General features: G+C 43.3%; 1 protein-coding gene across 1 annotated transcript; it reads right to left on the bottom strand.

Annotated features, from left to right (window-relative positions):
• Window positions 1-384: 384 nt before the first annotated feature.
• LGALS2 (galectin 2) lies at window positions 385-16551 on the bottom strand. Its single transcript, XM_077278493.1, has 4 exons — window positions 16473-16551; window positions 5622-5704; window positions 3779-3938; window positions 385-583 (listed from the first exon to the last, which is right to left on the bottom strand). The coding sequence occupies exons 1-4, from the start codon at window positions 16476-16478 to the stop codon at window positions 437-439; spliced, it is 396 nt and encodes a 131-aa protein (XP_077134608.1). The 5' UTR covers window positions 16479-16551; the 3' UTR covers window positions 385-436.
• Window positions 16552-16893: the final 342 nt, after the last annotated feature.

Here is a 16893-nt window from a genome sequence, read left to right on the forward strand (position 1 = left end):
CCTGCATTAATGCCTTCCAAAGCGGTGGTATTCTGCCTCCGAATCCTGCAGCCATGCCTCTTTTGGCAAACAAAAGGATCTTGCTGGCCCTAGAAACAATTTACTGGCATTGCACGCTGTTATTTTAGTCTACTAACTGGTTACTGCTTGTTTGATCTTTGTACTTAAACTCTACTTCCAACTTGGTGGAAAAAAAAACCCTATAGAGATCAAATGATTGAAATCCAAGCCTAGAAGTGGATACCTTTTTTTTTTTTCTTCTGGTTCTTGCATATATGATTATCTCTCCGGGATTTGTATCAGACAGCAGTAAACTACCCAAACAAGTGATATTGATCCACGTAACTTCAGTTTCCTGGTTTAAATCAAGAATACGACATTCCGTTTTATTTATTAGCCAAAACATGATTTATTGTGGAAAGTAGCAAGTGGCATTTCATTCATATTTGAAAGATGTGACCTTGAAGTCACCTTTGACAGACAGGTACGTCAGTTTATCATACCCATGGCGATTTGGAAATGAGATCTCATGACCGTCCGGAAGTTTCACAACAAATTTGTCTCCATGAAATTGAATTGAGATCTATGGAAGAAATAAAAAAATAAATAAATATATATATATATATATATATATATATATATATATATATATATATATATATATATATATAAATATTAGGTGCCAACAACATTTAGAACCCCCAAAAGTCGAAGTTCACAACTTAGAAGACACGGACAAACGTCCACGCACGTCACTAAAGTAAAACGATAAGAAGGTTTATCTAATGCTGTTTGTGGTGTCCCCTGTTCTGCATTGTTTCCACTTCTTAGTCAAGTTGGATAATGTATTATGGAGGATAATTTATAATCAGGAAACCTCCGGCTGCATTTTATGTTCTCAATGGTCCAAAAGGGGATGTTCTCCATCATCAAAAGAAAGTAGTTAAAGGGAACCAGTCACCAGGTTTGGCCGATAATAGATACGGCCATCACGTTTTAGGGCTGATATACATTATTCTATAATGTTGTATAGCTGCCCCAACCCGACCTGTAAGAGAAGAGAAATAACTTTTATTATACTCACCTGCGGGGGGGGGTCCGGTCCGATGGGCGTCACTGGTCTTGGTCCGGCCCCTCACATCTTCTTACGATCCCCATCCTTCTGCTTGCTTCGTGTGGATGACGCTTCCCTTCATCATCCTCACAGTCTCCTCGGTACAGCGGTTCAGTGCAGGCATACGTCTCTGCCCTGTCAAGGGCAGAGAAAAGCCACGCAGTCTGCATGCGCCGAAGCTCTTTGACTTTTCCTGGCACCTGTGCACTGCAGCACTTTGCTCTGCCCTCAACAGGGCAGAGAAGTATGCCTGTGCAGGAGAGTGCTTTGCCGAGGAGACGCGTCATCCACACAAAGCAAGCAGGAGGGTGGCATCACAAGAAGAAGGGAGGCGCCGGACCAAAAAGAGTGACACCCCTAAGACTGGACCACCCCACAGGTGAGTATAATAAAAGTTATTTTACTTCTCTTGCAGGTCGGGTTGGGGGCAGATAAACAGCATTATAGAAAGCTGTATATCAGCCCTGAAAGGTGATAGCCGTATCTCTTGTCGGCCAAACCTGGTGACAGGTTCCCTTTAAAACTAAGCTTTTCATCATTGTGGCACTAATACCGGCGTCCCCAAAAGGCTCTCCTTCCTCCCCCATGCAGGGATGCGAACATATTCACTGCCCAGCCACTCGGCATGGACCCTGGCGTTTTCTCTGCCTCCTGTCTCTTGTGGAATCCAGGTGAGGCACCATGTGCACGTGTGCATGCTCTTCTGTTCTTAAAGGCACAGCATGTACCTGAAACGATGCCCCAGCCAATAGCTGAGAGGCATTTTGTTTAAAAGGCACCCTCTCCAATAGGGTGGTGCCTGAGCTACCTCTATAGTTCTTGTAGTTTGCATAGTGTGTGCAACGGTACATTGCCAGGTTCCGTGTACTAGAATCCTGAGTAGTTGGAACTTGACTCCTTGGCCTTTGTGCATCCAGGCCCAGAGCCAACACCCTAGGTCCTTGTGCAGCCAAGCCCAGAACTCGAACCCCTGGTCCATGTACAACTAGGGCCTGTATCCTGAAACCGCATTCAGTGGTACATGAATCCAAAACTACATTGGCAGTATCTGACTCTGAAACCACTCTGATGGTACCTGATACAGTACCCGAAACCTGTGTGTCTGAACATGTACCACATGGTCTGGACTGTTATACCAGTCTCTGAATCCAGTCCTGCCTGTGACTCTTGTCAGTACCCATCCACCCCTTTGAGTAGTCTGAACAGAGCCCAAGTCTGTGACCATGTCTGTGAACCCTATCCCTGGGGTCAGCAGCTCCAGTACCGGGGACTACCTGCAGCTCAAGCCTAGCTCCACCATCAGGTGCTCCAGTGAACACCAAGTAGCCGCTTAGCTACGCCCCTCCTTGGCAAGCCCATCACAGTGGGTCTACAAACCATGGACGCCACCTGCATGCGTGACAATTATATGGGATAAAACATTTGGAAGAATGTGAACATATTAAAAAAATGCTTACGCATTTTGGGTAAAAACATCCTTAAGCATTGCTAACTACTTCCCTTTGGTGCAGGAGAACATATCCTTTTGGACCATTGAGAGCTATTTGACCTGGACGCCAGACCAGTGCATACTCCGTGCACCCCACCCAGACCACAGACTGTCAACCCTGGAAGCCTCCTGTTATCTCTAACACATAGGTGGTGCGCTGAATTGCCACTTTTTATATTTTATACTGGCTTGAATTTTTTAAGTGCTAATGTACACTCACTGGCCACTTTATTAGGTACACCTGTCCAACTTCTTGTTAACACTTAATTTCTTAATCAGCCAATCACATGGCGGCAACTCAGTGCATTTAGGCATGTAGACATGGTCAAGACAATCTCCTGCAGTTCAAACCGAGCATCAGTATGGGGAAGAAAGGTGATTTGAGTGCCTTTGAACGTGGCATGGTTGTTGGTGCCAGAAGGGCTGGTCTGAGTATTTCAGAAACTGCTGATCTACTGGGATTTTCACGCACAACCATCTCTAGGGTTTACAGAGAATGGTCCGAAAAAGAAAAAAAATCCAGTGAGCGGCAGTTCTGTGGGCGGAAATGCCTTGTTGATGCCAGAGGTCAGAGGAGAATGGGCAGACTGGTTCGAGCTGATAGAAAGGCAACAGTGACTCAAATCGCCACCCGTTACAACCAAGGTAGGCCTAAGAGCATCTCTGAACGCACAGTGCGTCGAACTTTGAGGCAGATGGGCTACAGCAGCAGAAGACCACACCGGGTACCACTCCTTTCAGCTAAGAACAGGAAACTGAGGCTACAATTTGTACAAGCTCATCGAAATTGGACAGTAGAAGATTGGAAAAACGTTGCTTGGTCTGATGAGTCTCGATTTCTGCTGCGACATTCGGATGGTAGGGTCAGAATTTGGCGTAAACAACATGAAAGCATGGATCCATCCTGCCTTATATGGAGCATCTTTGGGATGTGCAGCCGACAAATCTGCGGCAACTGTGTGATGCCATCATGTCAATATGGACCAAAATCTCTGAGGAATGCTTCCAGCACCTTGTTGAATCTATGCCACGAAGAATTGAGGCAGTTCTGAAGGCAAAAGGGGGTCCAACCCGTTACTAGCATGGTGTACCTAATAAAGTGGCCGGTGAGTGTATATCCCTGATATGTAGGCTCCCTCTTAGACATGGCCCTTTTTTCATCTTATTGCACCTACCTTGACATCTGTCCCTGGGGAAAAGCACTGGTGTCCATCTCTTTGCTCCTTTTCCCAGCTGTTGCTGCGCTTGGAGTTGCACACAATCGTGTTCTCGGAGAGACGAGGATTAAAATGTAGGCCTATATCACTGGCGCTACGGCCCAGATTGAAGGAGAAGCTGTGAAGGAGACAGGCAGTTTGTTCACCATGGTTCTAACCGCTGACATCCCTGCCTATCACTAGCATGGGAGACTAGAGCACCTGCCTGCCATTGTGTAGTAAGGAGGAGTTTGAATGGTGCGATGGTCGAGCCTATCGCTCTATTCTATGTCTATGTGGTTGACAAAAAAGTCAAGCATTGTCCTTGATTGTCTCCATTAGTCCCACAGGAATTGATAAGGGCAGCAAAGCATATGCTTGACAATCGTCTCATTCAAACTCCTCCTCACTGTGGTTGTGTGTTTTTTCTTATACATAGTGGGGCTCCCATCTATCAACCATTTATCACCTATTTGATTGTTAGTTGATTCTTGTCAATTGTGAAAAAAATACCTTTAAAGAGGATCTACCACCAGATTTCACAATACAGTACATTATTAAATAGATATTTAAGACCTGAGGAGGCTAATGTATTTACTTTGAAAAGCCATGTTATAACTGTTGTAGAATATACTTTTTTAAAGTTTACCTACCTGATAGTAAATTCAGCAATGAGGTCTAATGGGAAACATCTAAATAGCAGAGATATATAAACATTCTGACATACATTTTTTATGTAAGCACACCAGCCTCATCAGATCTAAGAGACCTATCTAATAATGTATGAAATCTGGTGACAGATTTCCTTGAAATAATTGTTCCACTATATTGATATTGATGACCTATCCTTCAGATAGCACCTCCACCAATCGGCTGTGATCAGTTCCGCTGTCAGCTGGATGTCAGCAGTTGTGGAGTTGAAAAGCACAGCTTCAGTCAGCTGTTAAATGGCAGATCTGCTCATAGGAAAATTCATATAGGAGAGGATCCCCGGGACATGGCAGCAGCCACTAAACAGTTGATGGAGCTGTTCATCTCTGTAAACTCTTACATCTGGCCAGTGAAGGTACCAGGTGTTGGACCTCCACTAATCTGATAATGAAGACCTATCCAAAGGATGAAGTGGAAATACCTTTTAAAGATCATCTGTCAGTAGGATCACTTTTTCTAAGCTGTCTATATTGGCACGCAAGTTATGGAAAATTGAATAAAATGATACGTTGATATCTGCAATCCAATGTCTTATTCCAGAGAATTCCATATTTTTCTTAATATGTAAATGAGCTGTTAAGATCTACGGGCCGGACATAGATCTTCCTGATAATCTGCCTCCAGAGCTTATTTTAAATGATAAGCGGTGTTACCAGTGGGAGACGTGTAGAACAGGAGAGTAGACTATCTGTCATTAAATGTCTCCCACCTCCTTTCATGTAAAATAATATTTAGAGGTGGATTATCATGGAGAGCTGTGTCCCTCCCATAGATCTTAACAGCTCATTTACATATTAAGAAAAACAAGGATTTCTCTGGAATAAGACACCAGATTGCAGATATCAATGTATAATTTTATTCAGCTTCCTATGACCTACATGTCCATATAGACGGCTTGCAAGGGTTGATCCTACTGACAAATGCCCTTTAAGTAATTGTTTAAATATAATGTTAGAAATTCAGATATTCAAGTGTTTAAAGGAATTGTTCATTGTTGTATTACTAGGTTCTGTTCCAGACAATCTGCACTAAGCCGGTTCCCCCGCAACCTCCTGTTAGATACCCCCTTGCTTGTCATTACCATTGTTGTTACAGGGAACAAATAACTTACTTCTTGGCATCTCCTGAAAGTTTTCCTTTAAGCTTTAAACTTTCTCCCTGTGACAGCTCAAGGTTCAGCATTTCGAATTTCTCCTATTTTATAAAAAAAAAAAATATTCACTGTTATACATTGGAATTCATCATTGCATTCAGTTGACATTTTCAAATTGTATGTCACTCACACATAGGCACGAAGGGACATAATACACATTTATTTGGCTTCTCTTTTATATGTTTTAGTCGCTTTCACATTTAAAATACTATGAAATACTAGAGTAAAAATTAATTATTGGTAACTTGATGGTTTATGGCAATGGGCCTAAGTCTAGGGTCACACAAACATTTTCTCTTCATCTGAGAAAATCGGTCTGATTATGCTAGATCAGAGTCAAATCCAATTTTCTCAATGGTGGAAAGAAAAAAACTTTTTCCATTTTGTTTACTATGTCAGTCCATTAAAATCGAACCATTATCCAATTTAATCCGAGTGTGGTTCGATTCTTTTCATGGACCCATTGACTTGAAAGGGCGAGTATCATCCATCCAATTATATCACTAACATCCTGTATTTTTCCCAACCTTTCTCTTATGCTGGCGCAATGTCTAGCATTCAGTTATCTCTGAATTTGTGGGTGAAGGCAAGAAGCACAAAGGAATCTTGCTATGCTGTCTCTATGTAACACACAAAAGCAGCAGCAGTAAATACATTATATAGCAGTACTGAGCAGTGTAGCAGTGAATCCAGCACTGAGGTGAGATAAACACTTTCTGCAAATTAGCAGCACCATCTTTGTGTTTGTGTGTGTGTATCTCAGCTTTTCTCTTTCGTTGCTACTCCTTCATTCTCCTACCTCCCCTTTCTATAAACTTCAATAGGCAGCTGGGACCACAGGGAGTTGCCCTTGTGCCTTGTTTTGACAAAAATGGATTTTTGTAATTTTTCAGAATAATTGATGAGTTTAGGAGCCAGGGGGTGGAGAAGATGAGGCTTAGAACTGGAGAAAGAAGCATACTTATCCGATAAGTGAGTTTCTTATAATCAGTTTTTCTATTGATTTATGCAGAATTTGATTATTCAACAGTAATTAAAGTCAGCACGCCTTTGTAATGTAAAAACATGGCACTTTAATACTGATTACATTGATACTTTTGGTGAAGAAATCCGCTTTGTGGTTTTTCTTTGATCACCATTTAAAGTTTTCTGGTAACTAGATTTCGGTGCACAGGGGCCGGACTGTGCACTGGGTCTTCTCCTCCCTACCTATGATTCCTCCGCTTACCTCCGGTCTGTGAATGACCTGCCTCCTCTGTTTGAAATCTTAGCAGTGACCTGTCATTCACAGACTGGAGGTAGGTGGAAGGGCTGGGGAATCACAGACCGGAAAGAGGAGACCCAGTGCACAGTCCGGCCCCTGTGCACCATAATCTAATGAGCACAAAACGTAAAATGGTGATTGCAGAAGTGTCATGATCTCTGCAGGCAGAGATCATAGCAAGCCTATAGAGGGACAAGCTCTCGGAAGATGGAACTATACTGACCATGAACTAAGCCTGCCGCGCAACTAGAAATAGCCAGGTAGCATTTCCTATTTATCGCTAGATGCCCAGCTCTGGCCTAAGACCTAAATAGCTAGCAGAGGGAAATATAAGACCTGGCTCACCTCTAGAGAAATATTTCAAAGAAGACAGTAGCCCCCCACATATAATGACGGTGAGTTCAGATGAAACAACAAACGCAGCAGGAAAATAGTCTTAGCAAATTTGAGGTCCGCTTACTAGATAGCAGAAGACAGAAAGTATACTTTCATGGTCAGCAGAAAAACACTAACAAAACACCATCCAGAGATTACCTTAAACTCTGGCATTAACTCATAACGCCAGAGTAGCAATCCCTGATCCACGAGAGCTTTCCAGACACAGTAACAAAACTTCAGCTGTGAACTGGAACAAATAGGCAAAACAAAACATGGACAAAAGTCCAACTTATCTAGTAGTTGTCTAGAAGCAGGAACAAGCACTGAGAGGCATCAGATAACATTGTTGACCGGCAAGAAACCACCAGAGAAATGAGCTTAAATAGCGACACCCACTACTGATGGAACCAGGTGAAACAGGAAAGAGGATGACAAGTCCAATTCCACAAGCGGCCACCGGGGGAGCCCAGAATCCAAATTCACAACAGTACCCCCCCCTCAAGGAGGGGGCACCGAACCCTCACCAGATCCACCAGAGCGACCAGGATGAGCCCTATGGAAGGCACGAACAAGATCAGAAGCATGAACATCAGATGCATTGACCCAAGAATTATCCTCCTGGCCGTAACCCTTCCAGTTGACCAGATACTGGAGTTTCCGTCTGGAAACACGAGAGTCCAAAATTTTCTCCACAACGTACTCCAACTCACCCTCAACCAACACCGGAGCAGGAGGCTCAACTGAAGGTACAACAGGTACCTCATACCTGCGCAATAACGACCGATGAAAAACGTTATGAATGGAAAAGGACGCAGGGAGGTCCAAACGGAAAGAAACAGGATTAAGAATCTCCAATATTCTATAAGGGCCGATGAACCGAGGTTTAAACTTAGGAGAAGAGACCCTCATAGGGACAAAACGAGAAGACAACCACACTAAATCTCCAACACAAAGCCGAGAACCAACACGACGATGACGGTTGGCAAAACGCTGAGTCTTCTCCTGGGACAACTTCAAATTGTCCATAACCTGCCCCCAGATGTGATGCAATCTCTCCACCACCGCATCCACTCCAGGACAATCCGAGGACTCCACCTGACCGGAGGAAAATCGAGGGTGAAACCCCGAATTACAGAAAAACGGGGACACCAAGGTGGAAGAACTGGCCCGATTATTGAGGGCGAACTCTGCCAATGGCAAAAAAGCAACCCAATCATCCTGGTCAGCAGAGACAAAACACCTCAGATATGTCTCAAGGGTCTGATTAGTCCGCTCGGTCTGGCCATTAGTCTGAGGGTGAAAAGCAGACGAAAAAGACAAATCTATGCCCATCCTAGCACAGAATGCCCGCCAAAATCTAGACACAAATTGGGTACCTCTGTCAGAAACAATATTCTCAGGAATACCGTGCAATCGGACAACATTCTGAAAAAACAGAGGAACCAACTCAGAAGAAGAAGGCAACTTGGGCAGAGGAACCAAATGGACCATTTTAGAGAAACGGTCACAGACCACCCAGATGACAGACATCTTCTGGGAAACAGGCAGATCTGAAATAAAATCCATCGAGATGTGTGTCCAAGGCCTCTTAGGAATAGGCAAGGGCAACAGCAGTCCGCTAGCCCGAGAACTACAAGACTTGGCCCGAGCACAAACATCACATGACTGCACAAAGACTCGCACATCTCGTGACAGGGAAGGCCACCAGAAGGATCTTGCCACCAAATCCCTGGTACCAAAAATTCCGGGATGACCTGCCAATGCAGAAGAATGTACCTCAGAGATGACTCTGCTGGTCCAATCATCCGGAACAAACAGTCTATCAGGCGGACAACGATCCGGTCTATCCGCCTGAAACTCTTGCAAGGACCGCCGCAGATCAGGAGAAACGGCCGACAAAATTACTCCCTCCCTAAGGATACCTGTGGGTTCAGAATTACCAGGAGAGTCCGGGTCAAAACTCCTAGAAAGGGCATCTGCCTTAACATTCTTAGAACCCGGTAGGTATGACACCACAAAATTAAAGCGAGAAAAAAATAAAGACCAGCGCGCCTGTCTAGGATTCAGGCGTCTGGCAGTCTCAAGATAAATCAAATTTTTGTGGTCAGTCAATACCACCACTTGATGCCTAGCCCCCTCGAGCCAATGGCGCCACTCCTCAAACGCCCACTTCATGGCCAAAAGCTCCCGATTCCCAACATCATAATTCCGCTCTGCGGGCGAAAATTTGCGAGAAAAGAAGGCACAAGGCCTAATGACGGAGCAGTCGGAACCTTTCTGCGACAACACTGCCCCAGCTCCGATCTCCGAAGCGTCAACCTCAACCTGAAAAGGCAGATTCACATCAGGCTGACGCAACACAGGGGCAGAGGCAAAACGGCGCTTAAGCTCCTGAAAGGCCTCTACAGCATGAGGGGACCAATTAGCAACATCAGCGCCTTGTCTGGTCAAATCAGTCAGTGGTTTAACGACATCCGAAAAACCAGCAATAAATCGGCGGTAAAAGTTGGCAAAGCCCAAAAATCTCTGAAGACCCTTAAGAGAGGAGGGCTGAGTCCAGTCACAAATAGCTTGCACCTTGACGGGATCCATCTCAATGGAAGAGGGAGAAAAAATATACCCCAAAAAGGAAATTTTCTGGACCCCAAAAACGCACTTAGACCCCTTCACACATAAAGAATTAGACCGCAGAACCTGAAAAACTCTCCTGACCTGCTGGACATGAGAGTCCCAGTCATCAGAAAAAATCAGAATATCATCCAGATATATTATCATAAATTTATCCAGAAAATCGCGGAAAATATCATGCATAAAAGACTGGAAAACTGAAGGGGCATTAGAAAGACCAAAAGGCATGACCAAATACTCAAAGTGGCCCTCGGGCGTATTAAATGCGGTCTTCCACTCATCCCCCTGCCTGATCCGCACCAAATTATACGCCCCACGAAGATCAATTTTAGAGAACCACTTAGCACCCTCTATACGAGCAAACAAATCAGTAAGCAATGGCAATGGGTATTGATACTTAACAGTGATCTTATTCAGAAGCCGATAATCAATACATGGTCTCAAAGAGCCGTCTTTTTTTGAGACAAAGAAAAACCCAGCTCCCAAGGGAGAAGAAGATGGACGAATATGTCCCTTTTCCAAAGACTCCTTTATATATTCCCGCATAGCAGCATGTTCCGGCACAGACAAATTAAACAAACGACCCTTTGGATATTTACAACCCGGTATCAAATCTATGGCACAATCGCACTCACGGTGCGGAGGTAACGACCCAAGCTTGGGTTCGTCAAAGACGTCTTGATAATCAGAGAGGAACTCAGGGACTTCAGAGGGAATGGACGACGAAATAGAAACCAAAGGTACGTCCCCATGAATACCCTTACATCCCCAGCTCAACACAGACATTGCTCTCCAGTCCAAGACTGGGTTGTGAGACTGCAACCATGGCAATCCCAGTACCAAATCGTCATGTAAATTATACAGCACCAGGAAACGAATAATCTCCTGGTGATCCGGATTGATACGCATGGTTACTTGTGTCCAGTATTGTGGTTTATTATTAGCCAATGGGGTGGAGTCAATCCCCTTCAGAGGAATAAGAGTCTCCAAAGGCTCTAAATCAAAACCACAACGATTGGCAAAGGACCAATCCATAAGACTCAGAGCGGCGCCAGAGTCAACATAGGCGTCCGTGGCAATGGATGACAAAGAGCAAATCAGGGTTACAGACAAAATAAACTTAGACTGAATGGTGCCAATGGAAACAGACTTATCAAGCTTCTTTGTACGCCTAGAGCATGCTGATATAACATGAGTAGAATCCCCACAATAGAAACACAATCCATTCTTCCGTCTAAAATTCTGTCGCTCGCTCCTGGACAGAATTCTATCACACTGCATACTTTCTGGCGTCTTTTCCATAGACACCGCCAGATGGTGCACCGGTTTGCGCTCCCGCAGACGCCTATCAATCTGAATAGCCATTGTCATGGACTCATTCAGACCTGCAGGCAAAGGGAACCCCACCATAACATCCTTAACGGCATCAGAGAGACCTTCTCTGAAAGTTGCCGCCAAGGCGCACTCATTCCACTGAGTAAGCACAGACCATTTACGGAATTTTTGGCAGAAAACTTCAGCTTCGTCTTGCCCCTGAGATAGTGCCATCAAAGTTTTTTCTGCCTGAAGTTCCAAATGAGGTTCCTCATAAAGCAAGCCCAAGGCCAGAAAAAACGCATCCACATCGCGTAACGCAGGATCCCCTGCTGGCAATGAGAAGGCCCAATCTTGAGGGTCACCCCTGAGCAAGGAAATCACAATCCTAACCTGCTGAGCAGGGTCTCCAGCTGAACGAGACTTCAGGGACAAATAAAGCTTACAATTATTTCGGAAATTCTGGAAGCTAGCTCTATTCCCTGTGAAGAACTCCGGCAAAGGAATTCTCGGCTCAGATACCGGAGCATGTACCACAAAATCTTGTAAATTTTGTACTTTCGTGATGAGATTATTCAAACCCGCAGTTACACTCTGGAGATCCATTATTGTCAGGTGCACACAGAGCATACAGAGATTAGGAGGAGAGAGAGAAAAAAGACTGCAGCAAGGCAAACTGGAGGAAAAAAAAAAAAAAAAAAAAAAATTCCAGCAGACTTCTTATAACTCTCCTTTCTCAACCTGGGTCTTTAACACTTTAGTGGCCGGTCAAACTGTCATGATCTCTGCAGGCAGAGATCATAGCAAGCCTATAGAGGGACAAGCTCTCGGAAGATGGAACTATACTGACCATGAACTAAGCCTGCCGCGCAACTAGAAATAGCCAGGTAGCATTTCCTATTTATCGCTAGATGCCCAGCTCTGGCCTAAGACCTAAATAGCTAGCAGAGGGAAATATAAGACCTGGCTCACCTCTAGAGAAATATTTCAAAGAAGACAGTAGCCCCCCACATATAATGACGGTGAGTTCAGATGAAACAACAAACGCAGCAGGAAAATAGTCTTAGCAAATTTGAGGTCCGCTTACTAGATAGCAGAAGACAGATAGTATACTTTCATGGTCAGCAGAAAAACACTAACAAAACACCATCCAGAGATTACCTTAAACTCTGGCATTAACTCATAACGCCAGAGTAGCAATCCCTGATCCACGAGAGCTTTCCAGACACAGTAACAAAACTTCAGCTGTGAACTGGAACAAATAGGCAAAACAAAACATGGACAAAAGTCCAACTTATCTAGTAGTTGTCTAGAAGCAGGAACAAGCACTGAGAGGCATCAGATAACATTGTTGACCGGCAAGAAACCACCAGAGAAATGAGCTTAAATAGCGACACCCACTACTGATGGAACCAGGTGAAACAGGAAAGAGGATGACAAGTCCAATTCCACAAGCGGCCACCGGGGGAGCCCAGAATCCAAATTCACAACACAGAAGAATCACAAAGAAGATTTCTTCATGAAAGGTATCGATGTAATCAGTATTACAGCCCCATTACAGCCATGTCTTTACTTTACATTACATAATAGCCCTGACAGGTTCTCTTTTACCCAGTAGGAATTATGTAGTCAATTTGTAATTAATAGGAATAGTAAAGGACTCCATTAGTATGTCACCTTTAGACTCTAGTAAAAACAACTAAATAAAAATGATGAAAGGCAAATCACAAGCTGTCGAATAAATTCTGTAAGTTACGTCCCTTGTATAAAGAGGAACAGGGTTTTAGCTAACAAGGCCATTGAAGAAGATGAATTGTGCACCATTAATTGCTTCCTGTTTTCCCATTTCCCTTCACAATCATTAAATAGGTTAAGGGAACAACTTGATAAGATGCGACTATAAAAGCAGAAATAACAGAGATAATTATGTACCGATAACCACCTGCTCCATATCAAGGATGAATAAAGGGCAGATCTAATCTACAAGGTGCAAAGGTCATGGGGGTGCGGAAGGGGCACTGTGTATGAGGGGGCATGAATAGTAAAATGGTTTGTCATCAATCTCAATTATTTCTCAAAAACCTACTTGTGCATACTTATTACCCTACAATTAGGCAGAAAAAACATCTTGAGATTTCCATTTAGAGAAATATAAGTTAAAGCACCACTCCAGCGTTGTTTTTTTCAGCACTGGAGTGGCGCTTTAAATGTAAGCCCCCTGCCCCCGTTCTTATACTCATTTCCCGGCGGCTTCACTTTGTATCGCCGCCGCTTCGGTTCCATGGCACCATCTTGTGCCAGTAACTTCTGACTGGCCGGAAGTCAGAAATTACGTCACAAGAACCCAGAATGAGGCCCTCATAGATATGTATTGAAAAGTGACTTCCGATGTGCTCCATGGAACAATGGAGCTGCCGGCTGGTCACTTTTCTCCGGAGACAGACGGGAGCGATATAGAAAAAGGATGAAGGCGACGGCAGGAGAGTATGAGACAGGGACAGGGGAATTACATTTAAAGCGCCACTCCAGGGGTGTAATTAAAAATATAAAAACACTGGAATGGTGCTTTAATAGAGAGTCGTAGCTGGATCGGGGTCTTGATTAATAACTCAAAATAAAGCTTGGATAAAAAGAGAGTATTTTTCTAGAGGACCCACTCTAGTTATGCGTTACAAGGATAGCCCGGTGATTTTATCATGAAAGATATCTATTAGGGTGTCATACATTGTGCACTTGTGCCAAAATTTGCTCTTTACTGATATGTAAATTGGGCCCACAAGTGCACTGTAATGCACTTGCAGTCCTCGGCTGCTCCTCACTTCTCCAACAAGTGCTGCCCCATTGATTGATAATGGAGGCAAAGGCTCTGCTGCATAATGTCACGTCTGCTCTCCACTGTCAATCTAGGAGCAGGGTGTGGCAGTGGGGAGAAACAAAGAAGAGCTGCAAGTGCACTCATACGTCAACCAGTGCACTTGCGAATGGAATTTACTTGTCAATAAAACAAGAAAAGCTGAATATATGCACTATTTTTCCATTTAGGTGATTGTTTTGTTTTACATATATATATATTTAAATTTAAGTTGTGCATGCAACTGACATTTTTGCTTTCACTCAAGGATTGGGGATTCAATGGCTGCTGCTTTAAAGGTCTACATGACACAGGATAATAAGGGTGATTATCTCCTAGGAGAGGGCATGTTAAAATTCAATATGGCTGACACTTTTTATCAATTAAATCTGCCTTGTCCCATCTGAGGCATGACACAATAGCATATGATGTGTACTCCACCCCACTAATGGCATGGTGTGCATTGGTACCATACTAGTGGGCACACAGGTAATATTCAGCATAAATCACCCCTATCAACCCTCGTCTCTAGACGACATGTGTACTCCATATTTTCCTGGCAACTCTACAGCCCACCATACACATTAAGTGGCTGTTGGCCAAAAAAACCCTCAGCCGACGGCTATCTCTACAGACTTTCACATACACAGGAGGGTTCATTTCGCTCCTCTGTTCTCTCTAACATTTCTGAAGGCAGGTTATTTTCAGAAGAGCAAAAGGATCAGCAGTCCAAAATCAGCATGTCAAATCCTTAACCAACCCGACAATCAATAGTCTGAAGCCCCCATACACATTAGACCGTCGGCCAAACCCATCAATATCAGCAGGTTCACATTAGTCTAATGTGTATGGGGGGGGGCTTAATACAGACATAGAAAAGATGTGTAAGTATTGTATTAAATCGTATAAAAGGACTGCAGTAATTTATAGTCTTCTATGGGTGCCTACAACTAGGAGCGTCTAAAAAGTCCTATTAAGCCTGGATCAACTTTCATCAGAGTGCTGGATCTGATTTTCATCCATTGTTGGTCTGTGTATTTATTCTTCATATCACTGTGACTGAAAAAAAAAAATAAAGCAAGAATTTCAAGCTTCCCTTGTCCTTCAGGCCACGTTCACATGTTCAGTTTTTAGTCAGTATTTTCCATCAGTATTTATAAGCCAAAACCAGGAGTAGAACAATCAGGGGAAAAGTATAATAGAAACATGTCACCACTTCGGTATTCATCACCCACTCCTGGTTTTGGCTTACAAATATTGAGGTAAAATGTTGACCAAATACTGTGACCTTAAAGTGATAATTTCTTGTGTTTCATAATTACGACAAATCTGAGTAGGTAGCTGAGCTGGGAGGTGAGTCCGAATTGCTCATTTGCCTCAATCCTAAACTCAAATGGTGTAAACTATGATGTGTCGGAGAGTTAGACTACGGTCACATTTTCCATATTTGGTTAACATTTTACCTCAGCATTTGTAAGCCAAAACCAGCAAAAGAACAATCAGAGGAAAAGTATAAGGCACTCAGGATCGGAGCATTCAGCTGCATGTATTTTTATGCAACCGCTTCTCCGGTCCTTAGTGCCGGCGGCAGTGCTGGGAATTGATGTGAGAAACTCGCGCGATTTTCTCGCATTGCACACGCAAGTGTGACCCCGGCCTTATAGAAACACGTCGCCACTTCTACATTTCTCATCCATTCATGGTTTTGACTAACAAATACTGAGGTAAAAAACTGACCAAATACTGAACATGTGTCCGAACCCTTATAATGTAGCTCTTGGTTCAATGTGCCATACGTAGTGCAACGTCACACTGATATCTATGGCCAGTGCCAACCAGTCATCCCACTGAGATACAGCATAGGAAAAATAGGGCTGGAGAATTTTTCAGTTTTATTGAGTGCACAATTAGATACAACACTTTCTTATATTTATGACCTGATTTTCCGCAGATTATCAGATCCATCATTGGCCATGTATGAAATTTTGTATAGGACTATAAAGTCTGATCTAATTTTATCCAGAACCAGGACTACTCTTGATTCTAGTCTTTGAATTGTGTCTACAATTACGGATCTAATTTACTTATATGAGGATGACCGAATTGATCAAAAGTGGAGCTATTTCTAAAAAAAAAAAAAAGACCATTTTAATTAACCTCAGAAAACCCCGGATTATTAGGTTTTCTTGCCAAAAGTTACAGCTGCCAATCACTTACTGTAGCTGTCCTGCTCAGACACAAGGTAAAGATAAATGTCTGAGTCACTCTGAACGTATATCATTATAGGAATATATCTCGATTCTAGAAAGCAGATAATGATGATACACAAGAAAAAGAAAAGTGGAAGTGTGAAAAAAAACACTAAGTAACTTACAGCCATGGTGCAGAGAGATAGATGGAGCGTCTATAGAGAAGCCGCAGGGAAGTAAAACCTTCCCGGACACTGACCCTTCTTATATAACATGTCATATACAGTAATCATTGCTGGTTGAATATTAACTTGAGGACTTTGGAGCAGTTTCCTTCTGACAAATACGGCTATAGTGAACAGCACATGATTTTTTTTTTTTCTGTGACTAGTGTGACCTTAGGGCAGCACTAATACAATAATCTGCAATAAAAAATGTCTGTGGATTTTGCAAATGTAGAGACATCACCAGTGTTCGCAATGAGTCAGATGGCTATTTTCTCCAGGTAAAATCAATGTGGAATGTAGGCTTCAAACAAAGAATTTCCATTAGGGAGGTGCAAATGTCCAACGTGTCCTTCACCTTTATGAATAATAGGTTTTCCTG

The sequence above is a fragment of the Ranitomeya variabilis genome, chromosome 8 (genome assembly GCF_051348905.1).
Source record: "Ranitomeya variabilis isolate aRanVar5 chromosome 8, aRanVar5.hap1, whole genome shotgun sequence".
In the NCBI taxonomy this organism is placed as follows: domain Eukaryota; kingdom Metazoa; phylum Chordata; class Amphibia; order Anura; family Dendrobatidae; genus Ranitomeya; species Ranitomeya variabilis.